Source organism: Etheostoma cragini, chromosome 5, assembly GCF_013103735.1.
Source record: "Etheostoma cragini isolate CJK2018 chromosome 5, CSU_Ecrag_1.0, whole genome shotgun sequence".
Taxonomy (NCBI): Eukaryota; Metazoa; Chordata; class Actinopteri; order Perciformes; family Percidae; genus Etheostoma; species Etheostoma cragini.
In genome coordinates, this window is record NC_048411.1 from 25,526,260 (window position 1) to 25,551,613 (window position 25,354).

The 25,354-nt window shown below is 39.2% G+C and overlaps 2 protein-coding genes across 5 annotated transcripts in view; both read left to right on the top strand.

Moving 5' to 3' along the window:
- Positions 1-12,419, top strand: part of slc39a14 (solute carrier family 39 member 14) — a 28,512-nt gene extending 16,093 nt beyond the window's left edge. The window contains exons 5-10 of one of the 2 annotated variants that reach the window (XM_034872860.1): positions 356-525; positions 3,410-3,532; positions 7,469-7,618; positions 8,252-8,486; positions 8,611-8,795; positions 9,654-12,419. In XM_034872860.1, coding sequence (XP_034728751.1) covers positions 356-525; positions 3,410-3,532; positions 7,469-7,618; positions 8,252-8,486; positions 8,611-8,795; positions 9,654-9,806 — 1,016 coding nt within the window. In that variant the 3' untranslated portion in view covers positions 9,807-12,419. The remainder of the gene's footprint in view (positions 1-355; positions 526-3,409; positions 3,533-7,468; positions 7,619-8,251; positions 8,487-8,610; positions 8,796-9,653) is intronic. The other variant, XM_034872861.1, reaches the window with a different exon arrangement.
- An 866-nt stretch (positions 12,420-13,285) lies between these two features.
- ascc2 (activating signal cointegrator 1 complex subunit 2) lies at positions 13,286-25,018 on the top strand. 3 transcript variants are annotated; one of them, XM_034872856.1, is made up of 19 exons: positions 13,286-13,453; positions 15,457-15,567; positions 16,126-16,284; positions 16,433-16,606; positions 17,639-17,768; positions 17,913-17,980; positions 18,176-18,289; positions 18,665-18,777; positions 18,862-18,936; positions 19,048-19,152; positions 19,242-19,310; positions 19,442-19,516; positions 20,048-20,267; positions 20,849-21,036; positions 21,658-21,777; positions 22,647-22,871; positions 23,024-23,114; positions 23,773-23,864; positions 24,304-25,018. In XM_034872856.1, the coding sequence occupies exons 2-19, from the start codon at positions 15,484-15,486 to the stop codon at positions 24,476-24,478; spliced, it is 2,277 nt and encodes a 758-aa protein (XP_034728747.1). In that variant the 5' UTR covers positions 13,286-13,453; positions 15,457-15,483; the 3' UTR covers positions 24,479-25,018. The 3 variants fall into 3 exon arrangements, with proteins under 3 accessions (XP_034728747.1, XP_034728748.1, XP_034728749.1); XM_034872857.1 differs by having other exon boundaries at positions 13,358-13,457; positions 15,460-15,567; XM_034872858.1 differs by lacking the exon at positions 13,286-13,453 and adding an exon at positions 14,306-14,327.
- Positions 25,019-25,354: the final 336 nt, after the last annotated feature.

The following is a 25,354-nucleotide window of genomic DNA, read 5'->3' on the forward strand; positions in this document are numbered from 1 at the left end:
CCCCCCCCCCCCCCCCACACCAATCAAAATGCATGGGGTCCCAGGTCTGCTTCAAAAAACAACATCTTATCTTTAAATACAAATGAAAGGTGGTGTCACTTCTGTTGATCTGTTTTTTAAATGGACAAATACGCCTTTTGTCTCTGGTGTCTTTGAAATCTCTTTTTTTGTTCTCCTCAGGTTGATTTAATTCAATTCTTCCTTTCTTTTCAGGGAGTTAACTGGTTGGTGTTCTCTTTTTTTGTCCCTTACCTTGGTAATTCATCTGATAAAATCATTTCTCAACTAACTCCCTCTGTCTTTTTTTCTCCTCACCTTCCCCTTTTTTTCTTTATGCCTCATCTCCGTTGATCAGTGTGGGGTTATGGGATCCTGTGTGTGACACTGATCTCTCTGTGTTCGCTGGTCGGGGCGAGCGTGGTGCCCTTCATGAAGAAAACCTTTTACAAGCGACTGCTGCTCTACTTCATAGCCCTGGCCATTGGCACGCTCTACTCCAACGCCCTGTTTCAGCTCATCCCAGAGGTAGTGCCGATGCTGCATTGACTCACATAGCTGCAGCTCATTCACACTGCAGGGTTGCTATGCAATTTCAAGGAAGAAGGATGAGTTCCTGTTGCTTATAATATTGAGCTATAGAATGATATGCTCTAATTGGCAGCCATCTTGCCACCATCAACATAAAGTGTATAAACAAACAAGCTAAATTTGGAAATTTAATTTAAAAAAAGAAAATGCATAGTAATCCTAAATCACTGGAAATTACGAGTGTATTTGCGACTGATGGAAAAGCATAGATTAGCCACTCTACTTGCCTCATATTTCAAATCAGAGGAATTCAAAAAACAAAGGTAAATGTATTAGTTATCATTTTTGGGAAATACATCACAAAAACAAGTCTTGATTGACTCATGTAGCGGTGGTCGTTATGACATTTAATACAGTCTTGCAATAAATTGGTAATTTTTGAAGGTTTTAATGTTCAGTTTTCATTGATTATAATAAAGTTGGACAAAATAATTGAAACAACTGTCTGCACAATGCAGTACAATTACGCAGCAAAACCTGCAGCCTCCAAAATGATCATGCAGTTGAGTCAACAACCCCTGAAACTCTACTAACCTTCATGAAGGTAGGATAGATTGCAAGACTGTTGTATGAGTCCACATTAGTTTAGCGAAGTTTACCTCATAAACTGGAAACTAATTGTGTATTGGAGTGTGTACTGCACGATTATGGCCAAAATGATAATCACGTTATTTTAATCAAAATGATAATCACGTTATTTTAATCAAAATGATAATCGCAGTGTTTTGATCAAAATAGAGATCACAATTAATCATCACGATTATTAGTTGTTTTTAAACAAAACAAATTTTATTGTCACATAGTCTATTTAGAACTGTTTTCACATCTATATTGTGCTATATTCTTATGTTGAAGTGTTATGTTGTACATACATACAGCTGCAACACATGTAAATGAAAATGATCTGAAATAAATAGCCTAGGATATATTAAAAAAAATATATATATATATCTCGGAGAAAGCACTTGTTTTCACCAATTACTGATTAAAAGAGCTAGGGAGAGAGGGGGGGTGCGATGGACGTACTCAGAGTGACGGCTGACTCATTATGAATGGGTCCAGCACGGGTCGGATGGCGGGTCAGCGGAGTTGCACACGTTGTGCACATATGAAATGTCTGTATTGTCACTGCATTTTCATTAACTATGATGTTCTGGCCATGGAGTCACATCGTCTGCAGGTCCAGCAGGCTCCGTTTCTGTTACTCCACAAACTGAAGTTGGCTGCATTCAAAAATAACTTCTGTGTTTTTTGCCGTGGCTGCCACAACACCAGAGTGTTAAATACAGATTTGCCTCTCATTCTTAACAATACACAGCTGTGTTCATAACAATTAAAACTGTGGACAAGTGTCAGAAGTGGGGACTGATGCTGTTTTTCTCCGCGTTGCTGGGAGCCGAGTGAAAGAGGGCGGGGCTGCATGGAGAGTAAATGGAGACAGCCACACAGGCAAAGCTTTACAGAAGAAAAGGGTCATGTATCGCAACATTAAACCATATCAATATAAACAACATTGCTTTGTTTGTGGCGAGGCAGCGGATGCGAGGACATTGGGTGCACCGGTGCGACCTAGGAAAAATGTTAGTGACATTCTAAAGCCCTGTGAGCTAACAGACACTAACCAGCGCCCTAAAGCCCTGTGAGCTAACAGACACTAACCAGCGCCCTAAAGCCCTGTGAGCTAACAGACACTAACTGGCGTCCTAAAGCCCTGTGAGCTAACAGACACTAACTGGCGTCCTAAAGCCCTGTGAGCTAACAGACACTAACTGGCGTCCTAAAGCCCTGTGAGCTAACAGACACTAGCTAGCACCGACTAGCACTGGTCACTGCTATTGTCTGAAAAACAACAACAGATGGGACAAAATGTTGCGTTTACTAGTAAACTTGTAAACCTTGTGACCGCCGTATGTCCAACTACTATCTGTTGTGGAATTTTCCTCACGTTACTCTGTCCTCCGTGACTGTCTACATCTAGAAACTAAGCTGCGCGGTGCGTGGAACAACTCGTATGGGCCTGTGATCAGACTGTAGTTCACAGAGCGGTAGATGGCCTTTGCAAAGAACAAACGGAGTGTTCTATGAACGGAATGATGTATCAAAAATATTGCTCAATTACGCAAATCTGATCATGGGAAGCCAAAATCGTGATCAAGATTAATATTCAATTAATTGTTTAGCCCTAAATGAAAGTAACTTTAATAGAGTGATGCAAGTATTAACGAACTGCAAACATAAAAAAAGCATGCACCTTTGAGTTGGAGCACTGCCAGTGATATGTAGAACAACCAATATGTTAAAGGGATATTTACCTTTTGAATAAACTGTAATGCTCAAGGATGCCTTAAATCTAGTGCTATTAAAACTGTTTAGATCGGTTTCATACATTGTGAATCTTTTCGTTGGCTTTTTTACCAAACCCACACACTACCATTTACAAAAATAAAAAAACACTGACTACATTTACATGCCCATAAGAAACCAGGTTATTAACCAGGTTAGGAAATGAATAATCAGCTTTAGTTTGTTCATCAGCCGGCCCTGGCAGTGAATATAAAATGTGGGGAAATGTTTTTTTTTAACTCTTTGCCAAAAATAAAAGTTCTCTCTTTTGTTTTAAGACAGGTGACTATGGAGCCTAGACACACTAAGAGTTCAAAACAAGCAATTCACCTACCACATTATATTTCATAGTTGTTTCAAGGAACACCTTATTTAAAAAAATATGCAAATTGAATGATGTCAGGCAGTATTGATGTAATAACAGCTACTATAAATGTTCATCACAAACTAACATAATTTTTTTTTAATACGATGGTAGGCCTTTGGTTTTGACCCCATGGTGGATTTCTACGTGTCCAAATCTGCGGTGGTGTTCGCAGGCTTTTACCTCTTCTTCTTCACTGAAAAGGTCCTCAGAGTGCTTCTCAAACAGAAAAATGGGGTGAGTACATACATAGCAAGAAGGATGTTATAAATGTTGTTTTATTAGATAGAGGTGGTGGGACAATGGCAAAATGGTAATGGCAACAACAAGCATATCCAAGGGAAATGGGTTGCATTAAAATGTCTCAAGTTTGCAAGGGTCCCTCTATGATTACTTTAATGTGTGAAAGCTGTCAAAGCAGCTTAAGACCAAAGCAGACAGAAATTGGTGCTCAAAATCAAACTACATGCCTTTTTTAAGATGCATTCTTATAATCAGAAAAAATATGAAGGCTTTTATTGATCCCAGGGTTGAAATTGGGTAAATTACAGCATCACAATGGATTTGTTTAAATTAGTATTTCTTTATATCAAATTAGGTACAGTTTTATAATTGAGCCTTAGTGAGATGTTAGACCGGAAAAAATTAAAGTGCTTAACTTTTTTTTTTATAATCCTAAACATCCGTTACATTCCACACAACTCTGTCTGAGTTTCTCAGCATGGCTGTGTTTGGAAATTGCTGTTGTCTGGCGACTTTTGTGCTCAGAAACTCGAATAAAGATAATTCCCTCTTCTAATGGAAGGCTTGTATAATGTGAACGCACCGACGGAATTGTTGGGAGCGACAGAAACTACGCACTATAGCTTTAAGTCACAATAACTGCCATTATTTAAGATGAAAAGAGCTGCAAAATACGTGCTTTAAGTTGAAGTTGACCTGCGGGGATAGGTGGTAGATAGGAATAGACATCAACACTGAAGCAACATCTCTGTACCAGTCTCAACAACTCTGTACTGGTATTTATGGCTGGTTTAAACAGTTTGTAGGTTGTTTCAGTTTGTATCCAAGGTCAATGCACAAAGACACAACACGGTATGGCAAGCATTAAACCAGGATTCCAAAACATAGGAAACTAACGTCTCTTGACTTCTCTGTCATCGTTTCTCCTTAATCAAGAACAGTTGACTATCAACCCACATGACAGATCATGGAACAATCAAGCAATGGAATACTTTCAAAAAATCAATAAATGATAATACTGAATCAGTATCATGTATTGATATTTTTCTTCATTCATTTCTTTTTTTCTTCTATTTCTTATTTTATTAATTTGGAATTCAAATTAAGCCCAACATCATCGCATACCTTTCACCATACATAGATAGGCACGGGGAACTTTCCATAAGATCATCTCTCAATGCAAATCAAACCAGCTATTGAGCTAACTGAAATCAAACCAAGCCAATCTCCAAGTATGGTGAAGGGTATGTGATGATATGGGGTTAGTTTAATTCCAAAGGCCAAGGGAACTTTATCAGGATGCATAGTATCCTGGATCCACAAAATAACTCGCTCCTGCAACCCTCACCGCCTTCTTTTTCTTTTTAATGTCAATCTCTCCTGACACCATAAATACGGGCGCTTGCACAGGTCCTGGATTGTAAGGAGGAAAGTTATCAGGTGCGCACAGGTCAGATACTGGATATCTCCCACCTTTTGACAGCACTATCTAATGTAATTGTTCCTTCTGTATTATTTGTACAGCTGCAGGTTTAACCAGTTGGATGGAAAGTTTGGGTCGGACACACGGTTGATTTAACTTCACAGTGCTGCCCTCAGGAGTCAACTGTTTTGGAATGTATCTTATCTCTTTTCTCTATCTGTAAGACAATTACCAACTGTACATACCGTACAGTAGTAGACTATATACAGTATACAGTATAGTAGTATATAGTAGTAGACTAAAAAATGTGACACATACTCTTACGTGTCCTTCAGAGAGGAACTGAGCTTTACCTTTGCCCGACTGTATACAGACTAACATTACAACTCTGCTCAGCGGCACAAGGCAAAGATTTTTTTTTACACATTTTTAGAAGACTATCCTCACTTTAGTGACTGTCCTGTCAAACAAAGGCTTAAAAATTAAAATAATATGACGTAAACGGTAACTGCAAATGGGCTGTAGACAAGATTTACTGGTTGCATCAATTGTTTTTTGTGTTTTTTTTTTATAGTTAATGTCTATCCCATCTTGTCCAAAAATTTGCGACACACTGCATATTTCTATTGAAATTATGCACCTATAAGGGTTTTGCTTGAATGATACATAGTCTTCTTTGACTGCTGGACTAAGATTTGTCTCGCATCCTGATTCTTCCCCGTACATGGCGTATTGAATTCATGACTGAAATGTTATCTAATAAGTTGGCGTGTGTGTATTTCAAAGTTATTTATATCTGAAATGGATATTGTACTGTTTTAGTGTAGCTTGATTTTGGCTCTGAGCCACTTGTCAACTGTGCCTGCCCTGCCTGCCTTACCTAAGTGCAGGCGTGGTATATGTAGGATTTGACAGCTGGAATACAGGTTTATTAGTCACTAATGTTACAGCACTGTTTGAACTTATAGATTTCACTCTTAATTCAGTTCTATTTACTTAACTTACTCTTACCTAAACTCTTAGCTGCACACATTAGTAGAGTTTTCCAGTGGTCCTAATTCCATTCACAGCAGCAACAGGGAATATCCAGTAAAGGGGGTGTTTGTGAACAGTTGCTTCATCTTGTGGTTTCCTTGCTTTGAGCCATATGGTCCAGCTTCCTTACTGTAATTAACACATAGTCCTGAAGATCCAATTACTTAAGTTCTTTGACCCATATTTTTCATCTATAAGGCTGCTGTCGGCTTTTTTCTTTTACTGCCAAAACATAGACAAAAAACAGCTAATTAACAACTCCCAAATCTGTCGGTGTCAAGATATTTTTAAACTGCTTTGGGACAAATGTTATTATGTAGTGGAGTACATTCTTATGTAGTAGCAGAATCAGTCAACTGTAATGTCAGGGTGCCGGCTCTGGTAAAGTATTTTTAAGCAAAACACTGAATTTTCCCTGAATCCAGGAGTGTTGTACTTCAAGTGACCCGCCAGCCGGTAACTTTGTTGAATGTGTGATGCAAGCCTAGAGTCACTGTCCATGCAAACTTTAATATAGTGTCACACAGAATTACAGACGCACCTGGGGTTCTGATTGAATAATTTTGTGAATGCGTTGAGTGATAATGCAGAAATATTGTGGGAATTGTAGTCAAAAGTGCAACCCTTCACTGATAATAAGGACTTTGGTTGCCTGTTCATTAAACCAATCAATCACTCAATCACTTTTTAAATTGCATCAACGTGCATGATTAATCAACTGAGGCAAAAAACGTTACATCTGTTGGGGCACAATCCCAAGAGGAAACCGTAGTAGAGGATGCTCAAATGGGACAAAAGTAGCACAGGATATCTCGAGGAAGGTACTAGGAAACACTGCTTGAGATTAAAGGTGCCCTGCCACACGTACATCATTACTTTGTGGTAATGTCAAAAGTTGGACTGCCATGGACTCTGTAATATTTTTTGTGCCTTGGTTACCTTCTTAAAGCCATTCTAGCGTGGTATAGAAAGCCTGCTGGAAGTCTCAGCTCAATTTGTGCCAGTTGTCATTAGTATTCAACGAGATAAGCTGCTTGACTCTTATTGGCTAATACCTAGCCAATGAGAGCCTGGCATTCAGTATCCAGTACCCAGCACAACTGAGCGAGCTCATGAATAGTAAAGAGCTCAGGCAACATGACGTCAGACTGACCAGCTTTTTTAATTGGCCTGATTTCTCCTCTTAATTCTTTTCAGTGGCTAGAGCTGACAGAGGAGTTAGCAGTTCGTTTTCACATTAACCAAATAACTCAAACACATATGGACCTAACATATTTAAAAAAATGCAAATAAAATAGTTTTTGTCTGGCAGGGCACCTTTAATTTTAAGTCAACTTGAGCCTAATAGTCTCTCTGCCCTTCTCTTATTCATTTACTAAAGCTTAATGTTATTTAGTTTGTAAGGTAGGAAATGTAATGGATCCCTCAAAATTGTTATTTATATTATTTATAAATATTGTTCTATCTCTCAGGGCCACGGCCACAGTCATTACCCCGGTACAGATGTGGAGGAGGGTGAGAAGGAGAAGCTACAGCAGAACGGAGAAGCCAGCAGCCTGGCTCTGGGCAAGGTGGACCCTGGGGAGGGCGAGCTCATTCTCAGTTCTGCACAGACGCCACAGGTAATGGTGGGGACAAGACGGGACTTTATTATTATTATTATTATTATAATATTATAACTTAAGAAATTAATATTTATGAATTGCTTGAGTCATAGAACTGAAAAGGTGTAATTATACATTAACGCATGATTAAAGAAAATATCAACCTATTCAATGGTATTTAAGCCGATTTCATCCATGGGGGTTGGGCCCACTCAAAGGGTCACAAGCTGATTGATAGTTAAGTAATAATGATCAGATACTGAAATTGTAATTCTCTAGTTTTTTTTGTTTTTGTTTAATCTTGTATAGCTTCACGTCTTCAGGCCTCTAACATTTATTCAGAAGATACAAACTGAGAGGTTATGCAGAGAAAACCACTTTTTGGTTAGGGCTGCACAATATTAGGAATATGTGCAATATGCAAAAATTTTGAATATCACGATAACTACACTATTTGCGATAGATAAACAGATGTTAAAGTGTATTCAGTTCTACATTTCTCCTGCTTTCAGTATTCCGCTAAAAAAACAAACTGCTTGCAAATTCTGTGTTTAATGCCTAATAACCAGAAACATGATTATGTAGTATTTGTATAATGCTGCTCTGCTCACAAATATTTACCTAATGGGTGTCCCTCACTGTTCATCCCAGGAGACCCAGAGCCCAGACAGCGGGGGCCGGTCCGGCACCAGACGCGGTGGCTGCTATTGGCTGAAGGGGACGGCATACTCTGACATCGGCACGCTGGCCTGGATGATCACATTGAGTGATGGCCTGCACAACTTTATCGACGGCTTGGCCATCGGCGCCTCCTTTACTGCCTCGGTCTTCCAGGGTGTCAGCACCTCCGTGGCCATCCTGTGTGAGGAGTTCCCACACGAGCTAGGTGAGTCGGAGATGAGGTTTGAGCCAGATGTTTTCTAATGGTTGCTGCCTTGAGTGTCTACCGGTCTGCAAGTCTCACCTGACACATTGTTTTTCTCTTCATGCCATTCTCTTTTTGTTGCCAGGAGACTTTGTCATCCTGCTGAACGCTGGCATGAGCATACAGCAGGCTCTGTTCTTTAACTTCCTGTCGGCATGTTGCTGTTACCTGGGCATGGGCTTTGGCATCCTGGCTGGCAACAGCTTCTCCCCCAACTGGATCTTTGCCCTGGCAGGGGGAATGTTTCTCTACATTGCTCTGGCAGACATGGTCAGTGTTTTTGCAAAAGTGATTTTTTTAAGGATGGATGTGTTTTGTGAGGGGTCTCATTAGACATAAGCAGACTTGAAGAACTTTCCTTTAAGAAGTTGTTACAAGAAGATATTTAACACACTAGGACATTTGTAGTTGGGAAAGGTATGTCACATCATGCATTTAGTTGATTGCTTTATATTAAGAAGAACAATCTCATCAAACAATTAAATTGATTTAGGCATTCAAGGTTTATTGCCAGTAGTAAATGTTATTTTTCAACTTGTTCCTTATTTAATTAGTGAATAAAAAAGGCATTATTAAAGTAAATTTTTAAATTGAAGCTTCAATTAAATTTTTCAAATCAATTTTATTTTTAGTATCAAATCATAATCACAAAAGAGTTATCTCAAGACACTTTAAGAGTATAATAGGACCACACTATAATTTACAAAGACCCAACAAGTTACCTAACTGACAGACAGGGGAGAAGGGCATGCAAAAAGTGTTTGGTTTTAATAATGTAGTTTATACGTAATTGTCTTTTATAGTACAGTTTAATACAGTATCTCTAATGTGTCAGGGTTAGGACAGTAAAAATTAAGTTTTTGGGTAAAAAATGTGTAGCTGAGATACCCAGATGATGTCACTTGAGTCATTTTCTTAGATTTAACAAAGCTCCTCCAGAGTCAGAAGACATACGCAACTGATTTCACAGGCTGTGCGGCAGTCCACATTTCTAGAAAATTAACTTTGTTAAATAAGTGAAAGGCCCCTTTTAATGTGAAAAAAGAGTCCTGAGCCTACTAATTGGACTTTCCCACGTTTAATAGAAGTTTAAAATAGGGTTTTCTCTCTATGTTTTTTGCTTCTCAGTTTCCAGAGATGAATGAGGTGAGTCGTGAGGAAGAGGACGCAGGTGGCAGCAGCTTCCTCCTCACCTTTGCTATCCAGAACGCCGGCTTGCTGACGGGCTTCGCCATCATGCTCCTCCTCACCATGTACTCTGGACAGATACAGCTGGGCTAGCGCTGGACGCCTCTGGAACCAACATCAGCTCTGACTAGTGAAATGAAACTGAGCTGGTTTGTGATGGTGTAAACTGCAAGCCCAAAGAGGAGGGAACTTTTTTCTCTCTTTATCTTTCTCCCATTCCCTGTTTTTAAGACCCTTGGGATTTCTGTAGTTTGGCTGCTGTGCGGCAGGTACACCGGCTCCTTTTTCCCGCAAAAAAATAGTAGCCGTTTATTCAGAGTTCCTACATCCAGTAAATCCTAGACAAAAGTGGGTGGAGGCCTTCTTTTTCATGTTTTAGCCACCTTTTTTCTGATCGCTGCTCCCTCTTAACAGTCTAGAAATATCAGCCAAAGCGGTGATCAGCCTGCAGAGACGAGACTTCCGAGCTGACGTGCAATACTCAAACTTTTGTCTATTTCCCAGACTACTGATCAGCCATTTTGGCTCCTGCTCTTCTTTTTTCTCCCTATCAATCTTCCCTCAGTGGATGTAATTTTGAGCCTCAATTGTTGCATTCAATATATGCAGAGTATTTAGATCACTAATCACCTGTGCTCACAACCAGGTAATTGCAGCTGTATTATTGACATCCGTTATCGTTCTGTTACAGACTTAAACCCCCGTCCTCTTCCCTTTTTTTATTACTTACCAAAAACAAATCATTATGGACTTGAGCTGGAATTTTAATCAAGTGTCAACATCAAACTGACTTCCAGCTGTACTTTGTTTATTGATGTCATATTTTTTATATATATGATAAACATAAAATCGGACTTTGAAGACCAAAAAATGGGCAGACCATTGAAAATGTTGAAGGGCTACACAGTGACGTGTGGAAGGGCACTCTTTATGTCTCCTCAGTACGGACTTGTATACATCCTTGGCATGCAGTTAGAAATCTCAAGTTAAGCCTGGGTCAGATATGTAAAGCAAAATAAGGTCAAGAGTTGGATATTAGTGGCTTCAGATCAGACGCAATCTCAGCACGCTCAGTGTCCACGACAGCGTTAGTCCATATAGTTTGCCATCTGTGCTCTTCATTAATATAGCATTGAATAGTTTTTATTCCTTGCATTCTTGAACTCTAAGTGCAAATCTCTGGCCTTCACACATCCCACAAACTATTTTTCCCAGAATTATCTATTCTTTTATTGTACAATAATAGTTTGTAACAGAATACTGTAAGCTCCATCACATATACATGCACATCTCGCCTACTTTTCTGTGACCTAATCCATATTAAATTACATAATAATGAGAGGTTAAACTAAGTCATAAACTGTATCTAGTTAGGTTGTTATGACAAACACTCTGTTTCGCTGAGTTACACTGTGGCCAAAAGTATGGGAAACTGCGTATTTGTGTGCACTTTTGGTATGGAGTAGTTTTTCATAGTTTGTGATAGCCCTAGTTTGGTACTCTCAAATAAGTCACAGAGCTACTGTAAGCATCCATTTTTCTGAAAAAATAAATACCTGGTGATCTTTGAAAGACCCACAATATAATTAAATAACAATAATTGCAGTTTTGAAGATTCTTATTGAATCCTTAAAGACTACGTGAAAAAAACTATTCTGTCTGCTGCAAGATTTTAAAAAAATTAAAACAATAGTTTACCAAGTTGCATCACAAGCTCGGGCTGAGTTCGGGTTACACTTCTTAGTTAAAATAATGAGTAATCATCAGAACTGCAACTATTAGTCAATCAACAACAAATAATTGCTAAGGATAAAGCAGCCATTCACACCATAGCCACATCATTCATTCTGTTGCTGTTAAGACTACAAAGTACTCAGTGGACAATATTTAATGTGTTGTACTGTTGTATTCAGAGTCTAGAAGTGCACCAGTTTTTCCTCTGTTCCAAATTCAATACCGAGTAAGTGATCAAATCTTAAAACAAACATACTTTTCTGTAGATTTGATATTAGCATAGAATAGAGCTGTAGATTATTATTGGATAGAAACTTGAAGCTGTGATTTGCTGTCACATTGTCTAGACCTGTAGGTAAGGTCTTTACAATTTAGATTTTCCGTTATTCCTGGATGGGGGACCATGAAGTACAGTATTACTACTGCTCCATATGTGATAAGTAAGGGGCATTTTGTGTTGTTGTTTGAGCCATATATTTATTTTATGCTTTACATCAAATATGAAGTAAACAGTTTCGGGTTTACACCACAAGCCATGAAAGCAGACAAAAAATGATACGTCTTTTTGTTTGTTGTTTATCTTTGTTTTAGTATTTTAGTTTAAAGAGTTTAAGTTCATTGCTTTAAAAATATTAACTATATGTTAAAAACTAAAATTGGAGCATATGCGCACATAGAAACAAACGTTTTCCGGTCAATTATGATAATCTAAACCTCACAATTTTGATGGCGGACACAAACTGATTTTCCATCAAATTATGAATTTAGGAGCACAGGTAATACATCAGAAGTTTCTCTTTTTCAGCATCAAATACACCAACGTTTCCCTTTCTTGAGATTTTGATAATTCATCGATGGACTTTCAGACTGTTTTAATGAAAATATTGTACCTGATGTGATTTATTGGACTCCTCATCAGCCTTCTCTGTGTGTCATGGTAATCTTCTTTTATAAACATCTTTTTCCAAGAAAGTCAATTCTCAAGCGTCATTTTCTTGTTTTATCATCCTAGCAGTTTATACAACCAATTAAAGATTTAATTTGTATTTGGGTATACAGTTTGTTAGTGGAATTGCTCTTTTCTCTTTCTAGTCTTCTTTTAAAGCAAAGCGTTTAATCAATATTTGGGTGTAATATTCGATATTCCTTTATTGGGCCTCTAAATTTAGCAGACAAGTTACCCTCCACCAACTATGTTTAAATAGTTTACGTGCTTCTTAGTGACAGATTTCTTGTCTCTGGGTACATATGGTAAAAAAAAAAAAAAAGATGATATTTACAGTATATTTCACTGACCTCGCAGAAATTCACCTTTAGTGTCTTGCTAAATGTATGTAATTTTACAATGATTATGGTTAAAGATTGTTTTCTCAAAACATGTTGTTCTCATACTATGAGCCAAAAATCTCCACTTTAGTACAGCAAACATACACCAAATGTTCTTGGTTTGTTCTTGTCTGTTTTTTTGTAATGGATGCAGTGTTTATATATATATATATATATATATATATATATATATATATATAAAATCCTTAATAGCCTGATTTACATAACATGTTATTCCAAAAAACGTTGCAAAAATGGATTTTGTATGGCTGCTGACAGTATTTTCTGATTTCTGTAGCTAGTGATATAAAGAGCTATCCAAAATTCCCTCTATAATGACTTTAGTCTCTAATATGTCAACAAAATGAAACAAGTTAGCACATGTTTAATAATGCTTTATTTTAATTTTACACATAGAATTTCAGAAAACGTGTCTTAATGTAAGAAATCAACATGTGCTGTTGCGCTCTGGTTTCCACAAGGGGGCGGTAAACACATGGTGGCTATGGCACAGACAGTCAAACGCCATGCTACAAAAGTATCAAATCTTCGTCACTTCCGGGTCTATCACAGGTGATTAGAAAAAGGTTGGGAAACTGAAACTGTTGGACGCTGCTGTTGACAGCTGCAACGACATTGATGAGATGGCTTTAACGCCTTATAGACAGTCAAGTTAATAGGTAAGCAACTGTATTAACGGATTCCTTGTACAGTCAATATACATAACGTTACGAGTTACAAGAGGACGTTTATAAAGTCACCGGCTCGTTAGCCACGTTACATTAACGTTAGCCTCTCCCCATTCATTGACGTGCTGTCAGTTTGGTTGAACTTGGTAATTAGCGGATAACGCTAGCTAGCAAGTTGTCTTACCGGACTAGCTACCGGTAAGTTGTTTTTCAGTCAGAAGGTAGCTAACTCAATACATACAAACTGTATTAGCAGGTAGCCGTGGTGCTATAACTGAAACATTAGTGGTTAAAAGGTGGCTATGCTACATTACTGTTTATTGGTAGTGGTAACTTACGTTGATTTAACTAACGTTAAGTAGTTTACCAACTAGCTTATACACTGCTGTTGTTAGCAAGCATTCGGTGGCTCCCTTAGCTTCAGCAGTTTAGACAAAATATTAACTGCTAAGGTGATATAATATAAAGGAGGAGAATTGTCTCTATATATGTTAAATTGCAGGTAATGTATGTGCAAATATGTGATTGTGAGAGGCTCGTTATGATTAATTAGCTACAAGACAATGTGTCCACTATTCATCAGAAATAGGTTTTCTCAGACTATCAACAACATCCCATGGAATAGGAATGTAACAAAGTACATTTGCTTAATTTAAAGTACATGTATTCTTTAGTATTTTTATTGTATATAACGTTATACTTCTACTCTACTAGCTAGTTTAGTAGATACATCTCAGAGGTAAACCAGAATCAGAACAATGGCCATGTAAGAGTGAACACATAAGGAATTATAGTCTGGCTTTTTGTTGCTTTCAATGTAAAAATAGACATACAGGTAAAATTAAGAAAAAAAATCCATAACAAGGTAAACACCATTAAACCATCACCATTAAATATTGTGTTTTTTTACACTGCTTTTTTTAGATAACTTTAGTTACATTTCCTGTCCAGTGAAAACCATGGATCTCCAGAGGTGTTGACTATTTTGTAAAAAACTGAAGTGTGAAGTGATCCTTTATATGTTGAGAAAGTTCTCATACTTTTTAAGCTAAATCAAAATGTAAACCCCCTCTTGGATCAGCTGGAAAATGCTTTATCATAAAGCTAAAAACAGGGCTGTTTTTTATATACATTTTTTTTGTTCATGGAAGGTTGACATTTTAGAGATACGTGGTTCTCAGAGGACATTGATGCTACAAACAAATGATGATTTTATGGAATATCATGCATTGCTGCAGATTAAACTACCCAACAGTTAATAAAGTATTAAACTACTACATCAATGCAAAGTACACAATAATGCAGCAGTAATATTAATCCAAAAACACCACATACCAGAGTATATGCTGAGAGGGTACGTTTACTGGACAATAGGTCTACACGTTTCAGAGAAAAATCAGACTCACAATTTTTTTAGATTGGAATTGATATGATTCTCTGCCACAATTTATTTTCTCATGAAGTGTAATGTTAATGCACACATGAACCATGACAAAACAAAACAGATTAGCCGTACCAAACACACTGTTTTTTGGCACATATAGCGAATTGCGCATCACCACAAGCCTTCAGAGGCTTCAGTGAAGAGATGGGAGATTTTATACAGTCTATGTGTAAAACTGACAGAGGAAAGATGCAGCATTTGTGATTAAGTCGACTCATAAAATTAAATGAGAATCAAAGTCCTAAAAGAAAAATCAAAGTTAGTTTTTACATCAAATCATGAACAGGGTGAATCAAGATCGTGATTTTTATGATGATTAATTGTGTAGGCCTACTGGACAATTATGACTTTAAGTGCATTTTGCTGATACACATTTTTATTTAAGTAAGATTTTAAATGCAGGACTTTAACGTATTTTCACAGTGTGAAATTAGTACTTAATGATCACAGGACGCTAATATTATGAGAAATTTGAGTTGAAATATATGTAGAATGATATGTGGAATGTGATATCTCTTGGCATTTTGGAATTTCTTTGATTTGGTAGAAGAAGAAAAAAACAAGAGAGGGAGAAGCCATGGCCTGTGCCCGAGTGCCACTGGATGAGCAGCAGGTGACCGAGCCGGGCCCGCTGGGAAAAGAGCACACACTGCCTGCACTGGTGAGTCAAATCATCTAATTTGATAAAGAAATACACTCCAACAGCAGTCTGTGGAGCTCCAGGAAGTGTTGTAGATGAGATTACCTAAACCGAGACCAGTGTTTAGAGACCGAGACAAGACTAAGACCAGGCAAGCGTGAGTCCCTGACTGCATGACACAAATGCATGTGGAAAATGCTAACTAAAGGCTCTCTTCAAATTGATCTGAAAGATCACAATTTCTATAAATAAACACCCACAGAAAACAAATTAAGATTATTATTCATTCACTTCTTCTATTGCCACAAGTGTATCATGAGAAATCTTGATAAAATATTCTAATGGCAGTATTGACATAAAATCCAGACTCCCCTTTTATCTGAGACTGAGTTTTATGTGAGACTAAGTAAAAATGTGGTTGATTTTGAGACAATGCATTCAAAAAGTGGTCTGTACACCGGTCTCGAGACCAAGACCGATCTCGAGTACTACAACACTGGCTCCAGGATTAACCAAACTCACTTTTCACCAAGAACAGTTTTATCAGAATCAAACTCTGAACTTCCTGTTCAACAACAGCACCCAACCAGGAAGGAGGATCGCTGCTTTGTGCCTTACAAGTCCCCGCCAGAAGACGGCTCTCCCGCTGAGGTAGAGGAGTTTATGGAACATGCCAAATTCATCATAGAGGACCTGGAGTGGCTGCTCACACTGCCCCATGACAAGTTCTGGTGTCAGGTGAGGCACCATTAACGTGTAAAGATCTCTCTGAGCCACAAAGGTGAATGGTAGCGGGACAATGTAAATAGACTGAGACTCCGTTCAATTCAAGTCATTGTAAATGTCCCTCCCTCTCTCTGCCGCTTGGGTCTGTTTATTCCACCAGGTCGTCTTTGATGATTCCCTGCAGAGGTGCCTCGATTCCTACCTGCATCAGGCTCCTCGAGGCCTGGACCTGGCTTCCCTGCCCTCCTCCCCGGCGGTGGCCGACATGCAGCGCTCCGTTCACAGGGCGGTCTTCCTGACCTTCCTCAGGATGGCTACGCATAAAGAGTCCAAGGTAACAGCAGCTCCCAAATATGAACTAGAGGCAGTGATGAGCTACTTATCATGATCAGTAAACTGAAATGACAGCACATCAAGTAGGGCTGTAATCAACTTGTCACACAACGGGCCACTTGTCTGTCGCGCTCTGACAGCGCTCAGTGCCTCGCTGGGTTGTATTATCTCTGAAACCTTCTCTTTGAGTCCCTCACATTTTCCGTGATGGTGCTGTATATTAAAAAGTTCTTAAAACCTCAGCCCTCCACAACAGTGATGGGCCTTATATCTTGAGCCATAAAGTCGACAATTCCTTCTGTGATATTGTTTTTGCGTTTGGATGGTAGGCTCAACATCCAGCGGGGTCTGGGGGGGTCTGGGGAACGCTAACGTATTTGCGGGTGGGTGTGCCGGTAGTTATAAAACGATTATTAGACAGTGAAATATGCCAATTCTGATAAGTACATATAGCCTGCTCAAAACAGACAGGGAAACCTAACGCAGAAAAGTTAGCTTACCGTTTTCAGGTGATATGTCATATTTGTAGTCAAGCTGCGATATGCAAACTGTTGCTTGCAAACTTTGCATTTGACTTTTTTCCGTTATCTATTTTTGTAAAAGGCTGCCACACTGCCGATGTCTTCAACATGGTCGAGGAGGACTGACTGTAAATTAAACACTCACAATTAAAGAAATATTCAGCAAACCACTAAAACAAGGCTTTCTAGTTCTTTCTTCAATCTGTCCCCAGTGGGTTGGGCTAATCCAAAAAAGAAGTGAAAACAAGGGGGGGGGGGTGTTCTGAAGACAGACTGTTACCTGTGCAAGAGGAGACCTCTGAAAACACCCCCATTAGCAATTTGTGCTTTTCACCCATAAACAGTTACGGCCTATGCTTCCACTGGATGAAATAACATGGCAAAAAATCAACCAATCAGAATTTTGGTCGAGCCAGAACGTATCGACCAATAAATCCTAACATCAAGTATAATATTGTCACTCCCAAGAACACAGCCCTGATAGACTGTTGCCTTGTGCTCCTCTTCCACAGGAGAACTTCCTCACCCCGGCTGTGTTTGGAGAAATTATCTATGAGAACTTCCTGTTTGACATTCCCAAAATTCTGGATCTATGTGTGCTCTTTGGAAAGGGCAACAGTCAGCTGCTGCACAAGATGCTTGGTGAGCTATTTGTGAAGGTCCAATTTCAATCATTCTAGTGTATTTCAATGGTGTATCCATAGGATTAAAATATGTCATGATGATGAGTAGTGTGTATCTGTGTTGTAACTTTTTGTTAACTTTTAAAATGATGTCCTTTTTTAGAGAACATTTTTACCCAGCAGCCATCTTACTACAGTGACCTAGATGAGACTGTGCCAACTGTGTTACAGGTAAGATCATGTTTAAAAGATACCCTCTATACTTTCTTCTAACTATATTTATATGAAAAGTGTAAGACTGTTTATTTAGGTTTTCTAAAAAGTGACAAGACAACTGGGACACACAAATAATATACTATTTAGTTGTAAATGTCATTCTGTAAAATTATAGATCATTTTCCCTCATTTATTCCACGTCGCCTTCAGGTGTTTGACACCATCCTGGGTAAGTGTGGTCTCCACAGCGAGGGAGTCACAGCCATGGAGCCGATGAAGCTGAACGCACACAAACAGCCCACTGCCATGGCCATGAGCCAGCAGGTCAGACAGACACACACATCTCCAGTCATCACTGCATGCAATACTAATGAAATAATGCCAATGGCTAGTGGGGCTGCACAATAAGAAGAAAGTGTGTGCGTGTGCATGCACGACACAGAGATGCAAGAGAGCAGGGAAGGGAAATGCATTTGAACAAATAAGCTGTCTTTTAAATAGCGTTAAAAATAAATAAATAACAAAACGCAATATGTGGTGTTGATTGTGTGGCGCAGTGCCACAAATAAGTCTGTGTGGGAAACACTGGAGTCATGGTGAAATTTTTTTAAACTGGAATTTAACTTATTTTATAAGTATAACTGATTGGAAACACAGAGGGACACTATAATACTAAACGTGTTTTCTTTACTATCCCAGGATCTTGTAGATCTTATTCTGTACCTGTGTGACTCGACCACCACCATCCATGCCTTCCTGGATATCTTCCCTGCCGCCTGCTCCAGCTTCCATTCCCATGGCTTCCTCAGCAGGTAGACCGATGAAGTAAACTGGCAGTATCGCAGCCACACCTTCCCCGTAGCTTCTCGTGATCCTGTTGTTTTGTCTTCTGGCAGACTGACCTCGTTTTATGAGACCGCTGTGCCTGACCTCGAGAAGGCGGTGAGGAAGAGAAACTTTGATGATAAAGGGTGAGCTTCTGCTGCATTTAATACTTAAAAAAAAACAAAAGACTGAGACCCACTTGCTGGATACATGAATAAATGAGTGATAGTGAATATTTCTGCCAAACCCTCCTTTAGCCTTCAGCAGGATTTGTGGAAGAGGTTGTCCCACTCCTGTCGTAAGATAGTGGAGACGGCTCACCTGCTGCTGCATCACACCTGCCTACAGCCAATCCTAGAGGGGTGAGACATCCAAACTCTCAACGTGCATCTTAGCAGTATCAGCTTTACACATGCACAAACTAATTCTGCTGAATTTTGTTGTCTTGCAGGGGAGAGAACATTCAAACATTTGCAGAGGAGCTACTACAACATTTCACATCTTTTTTACCTGAGAAAAGGTAAAGTTACTTGTTAAGGTCAGGGGGTCAACTCTGAGGCTCTTAGAATCTTAGAACTAGTTTGTTTCCCTTTTTCTCTTAATTTACAGTGTGTAAAGGGGTTTTCCCTTTTTGTTTCTTTGTCCTTTCAGGTTCTTGTCAGACTATGATGAGCAGTTCCCCATTGCAGATGACATCAGCCTGCTACAACAGGCCCTCCCTCTCATGTATCCTTATCAGTTTATAACAATAACTCTGTGAACATAGTTGTTTATGGTTAATAACATTCTGAACACAGTGCTACCAAAAAATAACCAAATATGTATGATGCATGTTTGTTTTAAGCAGAGCAAATCAATTCAGATGCAAGACCCAGATTAAAAATTGTTGATCATATGTTCGAAATGTAAACATTACTTTTAAGTATAAGATCAGCAGAGATGTGTATTTACACATCCACAGGATCAGTCCAATAAATTAAGTGCAATAGTGACAAAGTAAGGTGAAGCGCTGCAATGATTAGTTGAATAATTAATTAGCAACTATTTTGATAGTCACTTAAATTTTTAAAATATTTGATGGTTCCAGTTTTTGAAGTGTGTTTCCTAATGTTTTGTTAACCAAATTATTAAAAGATTGATTCATAAACTAATCAGCAGATTAATTGTAGCCCTGATCAAGTCAACAGCCATTTGTGGTGGAGAGACATCCTGGATGGAAGAAAGTGTTAGCATATATCCTTAACCTGCTTCCCTCAGTGATGAGACCCGGATGTCCTACCTGCTCCAGGGGGTGGAGAGTGCCTGGGACTGTGTGGGCCGACGGAGACCACACAGCCAGGCTCTGCATCAGGGAGCAGCGGGCGGTGCTGCTGCCGCCTCAACTGGCTTTGAATTTCAGGAGGCTCGAGAGCTAGAAGGAGGAGAGGGCCTGAGGGGAGCAGACGCCATGTTGGATGTTCCCGGAAAAAGAAACCATGTGAGTTGTTGTTACAGTTAACTAAATGTGTACTTTTGACAGCTCAGCATACTACGCCAGCTGAGGGAATTTTCAAATTGTTTGCTTTACAAGATACGTTAAGGTAAAATGGAGGGCTGCAACGAAGAATTAGTTTCCCAATTAATAGTTTTGTCTATGATGGTAGATGGTGAAACATTTCCGATATTTAACCAATGTGACATGGTTAAATATCTTGTTTTGTTCAACTATCAGTCCAGTACCCCAAAATATTGTTGCCTTTTCTGTTGATCTTCAAATTGACTAATTGCTGCAGCTACTAAAATGTTAATAATCTTAATAGATTGATAGATAGATAGATATTCATTGATCCCATGAAAATGGGAAATTATGGCATTTGAGCAGCACATGTACATAAGTCAAATGAGATGAACTGCTTAAATAATATGCTAATAGAGAAAGGTAGAAGCAGCAAACCACAACCTTTTATTACTGTAACATCTGTCATGCAACAAAGCATTTTACATAAATTGCATGAAACAAAACTACTTAAACTAAAAGTTTGTCAACAGGCGTTGAAGGTGTTGTCTGTCTGTTATCAGGCTGCAGTGAGCGAGGGGGAGCTAGAGTCTCTGCTGACGTGCATCAGGGACCTGCTGCCTGATTTGGGCGAAGGTTTTCTGCTGGCCTGTCTACAAGAGTACGACTACAACTCTGAGCTGGTCATCAACAACATCCTGGAGGACCGCCTGGCCCCCAACCTGGACAAACTGGACCGAGCCATGCCAAGGTGACACCACGCACTGACTTGACCTTTATGTAAAAAGATGTAGACGTTCTGCCACGAGGATTGTGCTGCTGAACTTCTCATTTGCTTGTTGTTAAAAAGAGGGCCTTAATTTGTTACTTTAATTTCAATTTAACTCTGGTGGGGATATTAAGTCATCGTGATGCACATTTCAAAATCACAAAAACAAGACCTCATACAACATTGCAAAATACTTTAGTTAAATGTAAGGAACAGTATTTGAGTAGGTAAGAATGTGTACCGTAATATGTACATGATCAGCAATGTCTCCCTAAGTGCTCCAACTAATGATTCAATTCATTTATGTTTTTCTTTTCTTTTTTCTTTTTTGTCCACCCAAGAGTCCAAACCCGGTCATTTTACATTGATATAAAATAGAGAAAAGCAGTATATCATCTAATCTTACAAGCTAAAATATGTGATTTTCAATTTTTGCTTTTCAAATGATTTACTCAGTTCATCAATAATACAAATTGGTGCTACTGTTTTAGAACCTTATTATACAACTCATCAAAATGTGCAGATCATTTGTGTATAAATGATAATATTGAATTGAGAATTGTATCAGCCGTGTTTGACCCTGTTGTCCTTCTGTCCCCTCAGGCCAGTGAAGGAGGTGCTTCCAGATGTTCTGGACGTCAGGTCAAACGTGTTTGATGATGATGAGTTTGACATTTTCCGCAGAGACCAAGTGGACATGTCCCGCATATGGAAGGGCAGGAGGTAAGAGCATAGCGTGGCTCTGTCCTCCTACATACTTCTGCTCAATTTTCATTTTCCTTCAGCACTCCGTCTGGGTTTGCGGTATATTCGCGGGTTTACTCCAGTCAAATTTCTACCGATCCAATCAGTGAACAGAGGGAGTGGCTGAGAATGATAACGTTGAGGTTGTGTGCTAGTTTAAGTTGTAATTGCGTAATGGCGGCGGAGAAAGATGCCATTTGGTCCGTTGTGGCAACGCCGCTGAATATCCAGAAGTTAAAGCCCGAGCAAGAACAAGCTTTGCTGAGTTTTGTTGGTGGCCTTGATGTTGTGGCCCTCCTTCCCACGGGGATTTTCCAGCTCGCACCATTAGTGGGGAGGGTGTTGGCCAAGGCTAACGCTAGCGATGCTAAGCCGACGTCACGACCAAACGTTAGTGATTCGTTAACAAGGAAGTTAACACTTACTAATGAAGAGAGGCCAGACTCTATGTACAAATGAAATGTACAAGAGTCTGGTGGGACCAGGTTAGTGTGAGCACACAAGAGGATTTAAAATCCCTGGACTTTATGTACTTGCACATTTATCTGATTCATGTGCCTGTAAAATCCACCTCAAAATTTTAATCAAAGCCAAGCAGTACGTCCAGTTGTAACTATCCCTTGTGCAATGTTGCTCTGAAAAACTAAAATATCATTTACATACTGTAGTGTACATATAAGGCTTATTTGCAAAAAGCTGACCATAAACTCAGAATTCTGCCAATGGTAATGTATCCGGAGATTTATAACTAACGTTACCTTGTTAATACAGTATCCGCATGCACGGCGCAGGAGCTGAAGGTGTTTTTAAGACGTTGGAATCCTACAATTGTTTTCTCACTCTTGCAGGAAAGGTGAGAGCGTTCAAGAGATGCTGAACGACAAGAAGCACATAGCCGAGCAGAAATCTCGTTATCAGGCCTACGAGACAGTGGTAGACGAGGTTGTCATCCAGCCCGGTGAAAGTGCAGAAACCTACGGCCTCGACGACTACGAAGACGAGTACGACGACACCTACGACATGGGCCAAGTGGGAGCTAACGACCTGGATGGAGACAGTTTACTGAACAGAAGGTAAATCAGTTTCATTATTGATCGCGATGGAGTCGAGACGGAGTGAAGTGGAATTTGGAAAGCACCTTTTAGATTTTGACAGGGTACATTTTTGGTGGATGCCAAATACTGGGACGTTTTTTCATTTTCATTGTGTTTGTGTTTCCCTGCAGGCCTTTCACAATCCCACAGATACTGAGAAAAGGAAACAAACCAGAATTGGAAGTAGAGGGTGAAGATGAAGAGGAGGAAGAGACCCTACAGGTAATTGCATGTTTCAAAAACAACTGATCAAAAATTACAGAAAATAAACTTTTACTCACTTTGAACCTTGGTCAATCAAGTTAATATCTAACTGTAAAATCTTATGTTTTTCAAGTGTTGCAGTTTTCTCCTACAGGATTATGTATGCATGAATCTTATTTTAGACACCATGTTGGTATCATTTACACATCAAACTACACATTGTAAAATTGAGAGCTCTGGTGTATAACTTTATATTTAATCACTAATTTTATTTGAGACGACACTTAGTTCTTGATCATGTATGAAATAGAAGCACGATTCATCAGATGTAATGGATTAGAATGGCATGTTTTTACCATTTTACAAGTGGTTGTATATAAAAAGATTGAACACATTTGGTAAATCATTTTTTGTGCAGAAGTAAGTGCTGTTCAGACATTGCCTAAAGGCCCCATGGCATTAAAATATCACTTTGAGGTTGTTGTTGTTGTTTTTTTTACATTAATGAGTTCCCCCAGTGGCTAGAAAGGCTAAGGCCTATATGAAAGCGTCTAAAGAGCACCATGTCATGGGACCTTAATGCATTTTAGCTAGGTTTGTAATCTTAAATGTTGTTGTAGTCTTTCGCTACAAATGCGTGGTCACTACATCTGCATGTGAATCCATTGTGTTTCAGAACAATGTAAACAGGGACCAGTTTGTGCAGGACCCGGCTCTGCTGAGAGAGAGGGCTGAAGCTAGAAGAGCTGCCATGCATCAACGGAAAGGGTAAGAAGTCAATATTTACTCATTAAAACTCTTACTGCTTAGCTGTCTTTCCATTCAAGAAAATAATGTGTTTCTACATTTTTCTCCTCGGTTAAGACTTTGCCTTGTATGAATACAGGGGTTAAGGGTAGAGGATTGTTAATCCCTCTTGAGACACAAACTGAATGGAAATTGAAAAATTGCAACAAACGTCAATAGACAACACTAGGTATATCTGACACCATCGGTCCATTATATGGTTAGAGAAAAAACAGTTGATTTATTCCAATGTCTTGTTTTTTGAAATTCAGGAAAAAAAAAACTTTTCAGTGGACATTTTTCTTTTAACTTGGATGGAGAAATGCTTAACACCTCTTTATTAAACCAAAACCCTGGCACAAGTTCACTTGGTGGCTCCACCCACACCTTTTGTTGACTTCCGTTCATTCTTCTTTCCCAGTTTCCGACCGGAGCAGCGCCCCAAAAATGTGGTGGGCCAAGCCAAAGGCCAAGGACAAACCCAGGAGACGTTATTAGACCGACGCAAGAAGGAGGCCAACAAGGGCCGCGGGGCAAATCACAACCGCCGCAACATGGCTGACCGCAAAAGGAACAAAGGCATGATCCCCTCCTGACCCGTGTGACGGCCTGCTGCTCGAACCAAAACAGACGGCAGGAAGGTGGCTGAGGTGTGAGCCAGTTTTGTTCTGGGTTAAATTTGGTGCCCATATCCCCACTATCACACCTCCGCCCAAAAGTTACTGTCTTTGTTTGAAGGAAAAGCCACAACAGGTTTTAAGTTGTTGGTGAAAAGTTGCATTAGTTTACAGACTCCTAGGCAGGGCCTTTGTGATCTGAAGTGACATGTTTGAGATGGTGAACATCTGCGTTTAGGGTTTGAGTTTGAGCCTAAAGGACATTCAGCTCTTTGGCCCAAATGGGTTTCTTTTATTAGCTCATTGAAACCAAAGTCCTGAGTGTGAGCCAGTGACTGAATGCAAAGAATAGGACCTTTTTATTTTTGCCAAGTAACAAATTTTTATTGTTACGATCCAGAGTGATTGAATTACAATTCTTTGACATCATCATCATCAAATAGAGAACATAGGAATAAAAGGAAGCAACATCCAGAGTTTGGGAGAAGTTGTGTTTCCTTCTGTAGCTGGAAGAACAATTACTGAAAGAAATCAACTCATAATCATGCTGTCGTGTTTGGAAGCACGTGCTATACAGAGGCGCCTCATGTCTCTGACTAGCTGTGGAGAAACCTCCGACATGTTGCCATGCACAGACTATTTTCTATGAAGAGAACACATCTATTAGAGCATTTTGTAACAAAAAAAGCACGTTATTGGTTTTTGGAGTTTACATTGCAAAAAAAACTAAATAAATACAACAATACTATGTTTTTTAACATCCTTCAAGATTAAGTCATTATTGATAAAATGCTTTTTCCTTTCATAATGTGTACAGTACAATGTGTTTGAGATGTCACTAGAGCATCTAAAGTA

Coding starts and splice junctions, on each gene's coding strand:
- ascc2 (XM_034872856.1), top strand. CDS start 15,484: ATGGCCTGTGCCCGAGTGCCACTGGATGAGCAGCAGGTGACCGAGCCG. Junction 19,311..19,441: donor TCTTTTTTACCTGAGAAAAG/GTAAAGTTACTT, acceptor TTGTCCTTTCAG/GTTCTTGTCAGACTATGATG. Junction 21,778..22,646: donor CGCATATGGAAGGGCAGGAG/GTAAGAGCATAG, acceptor TCACTCTTGCAG/GAAAGGTGAGAGCGTTCAAG.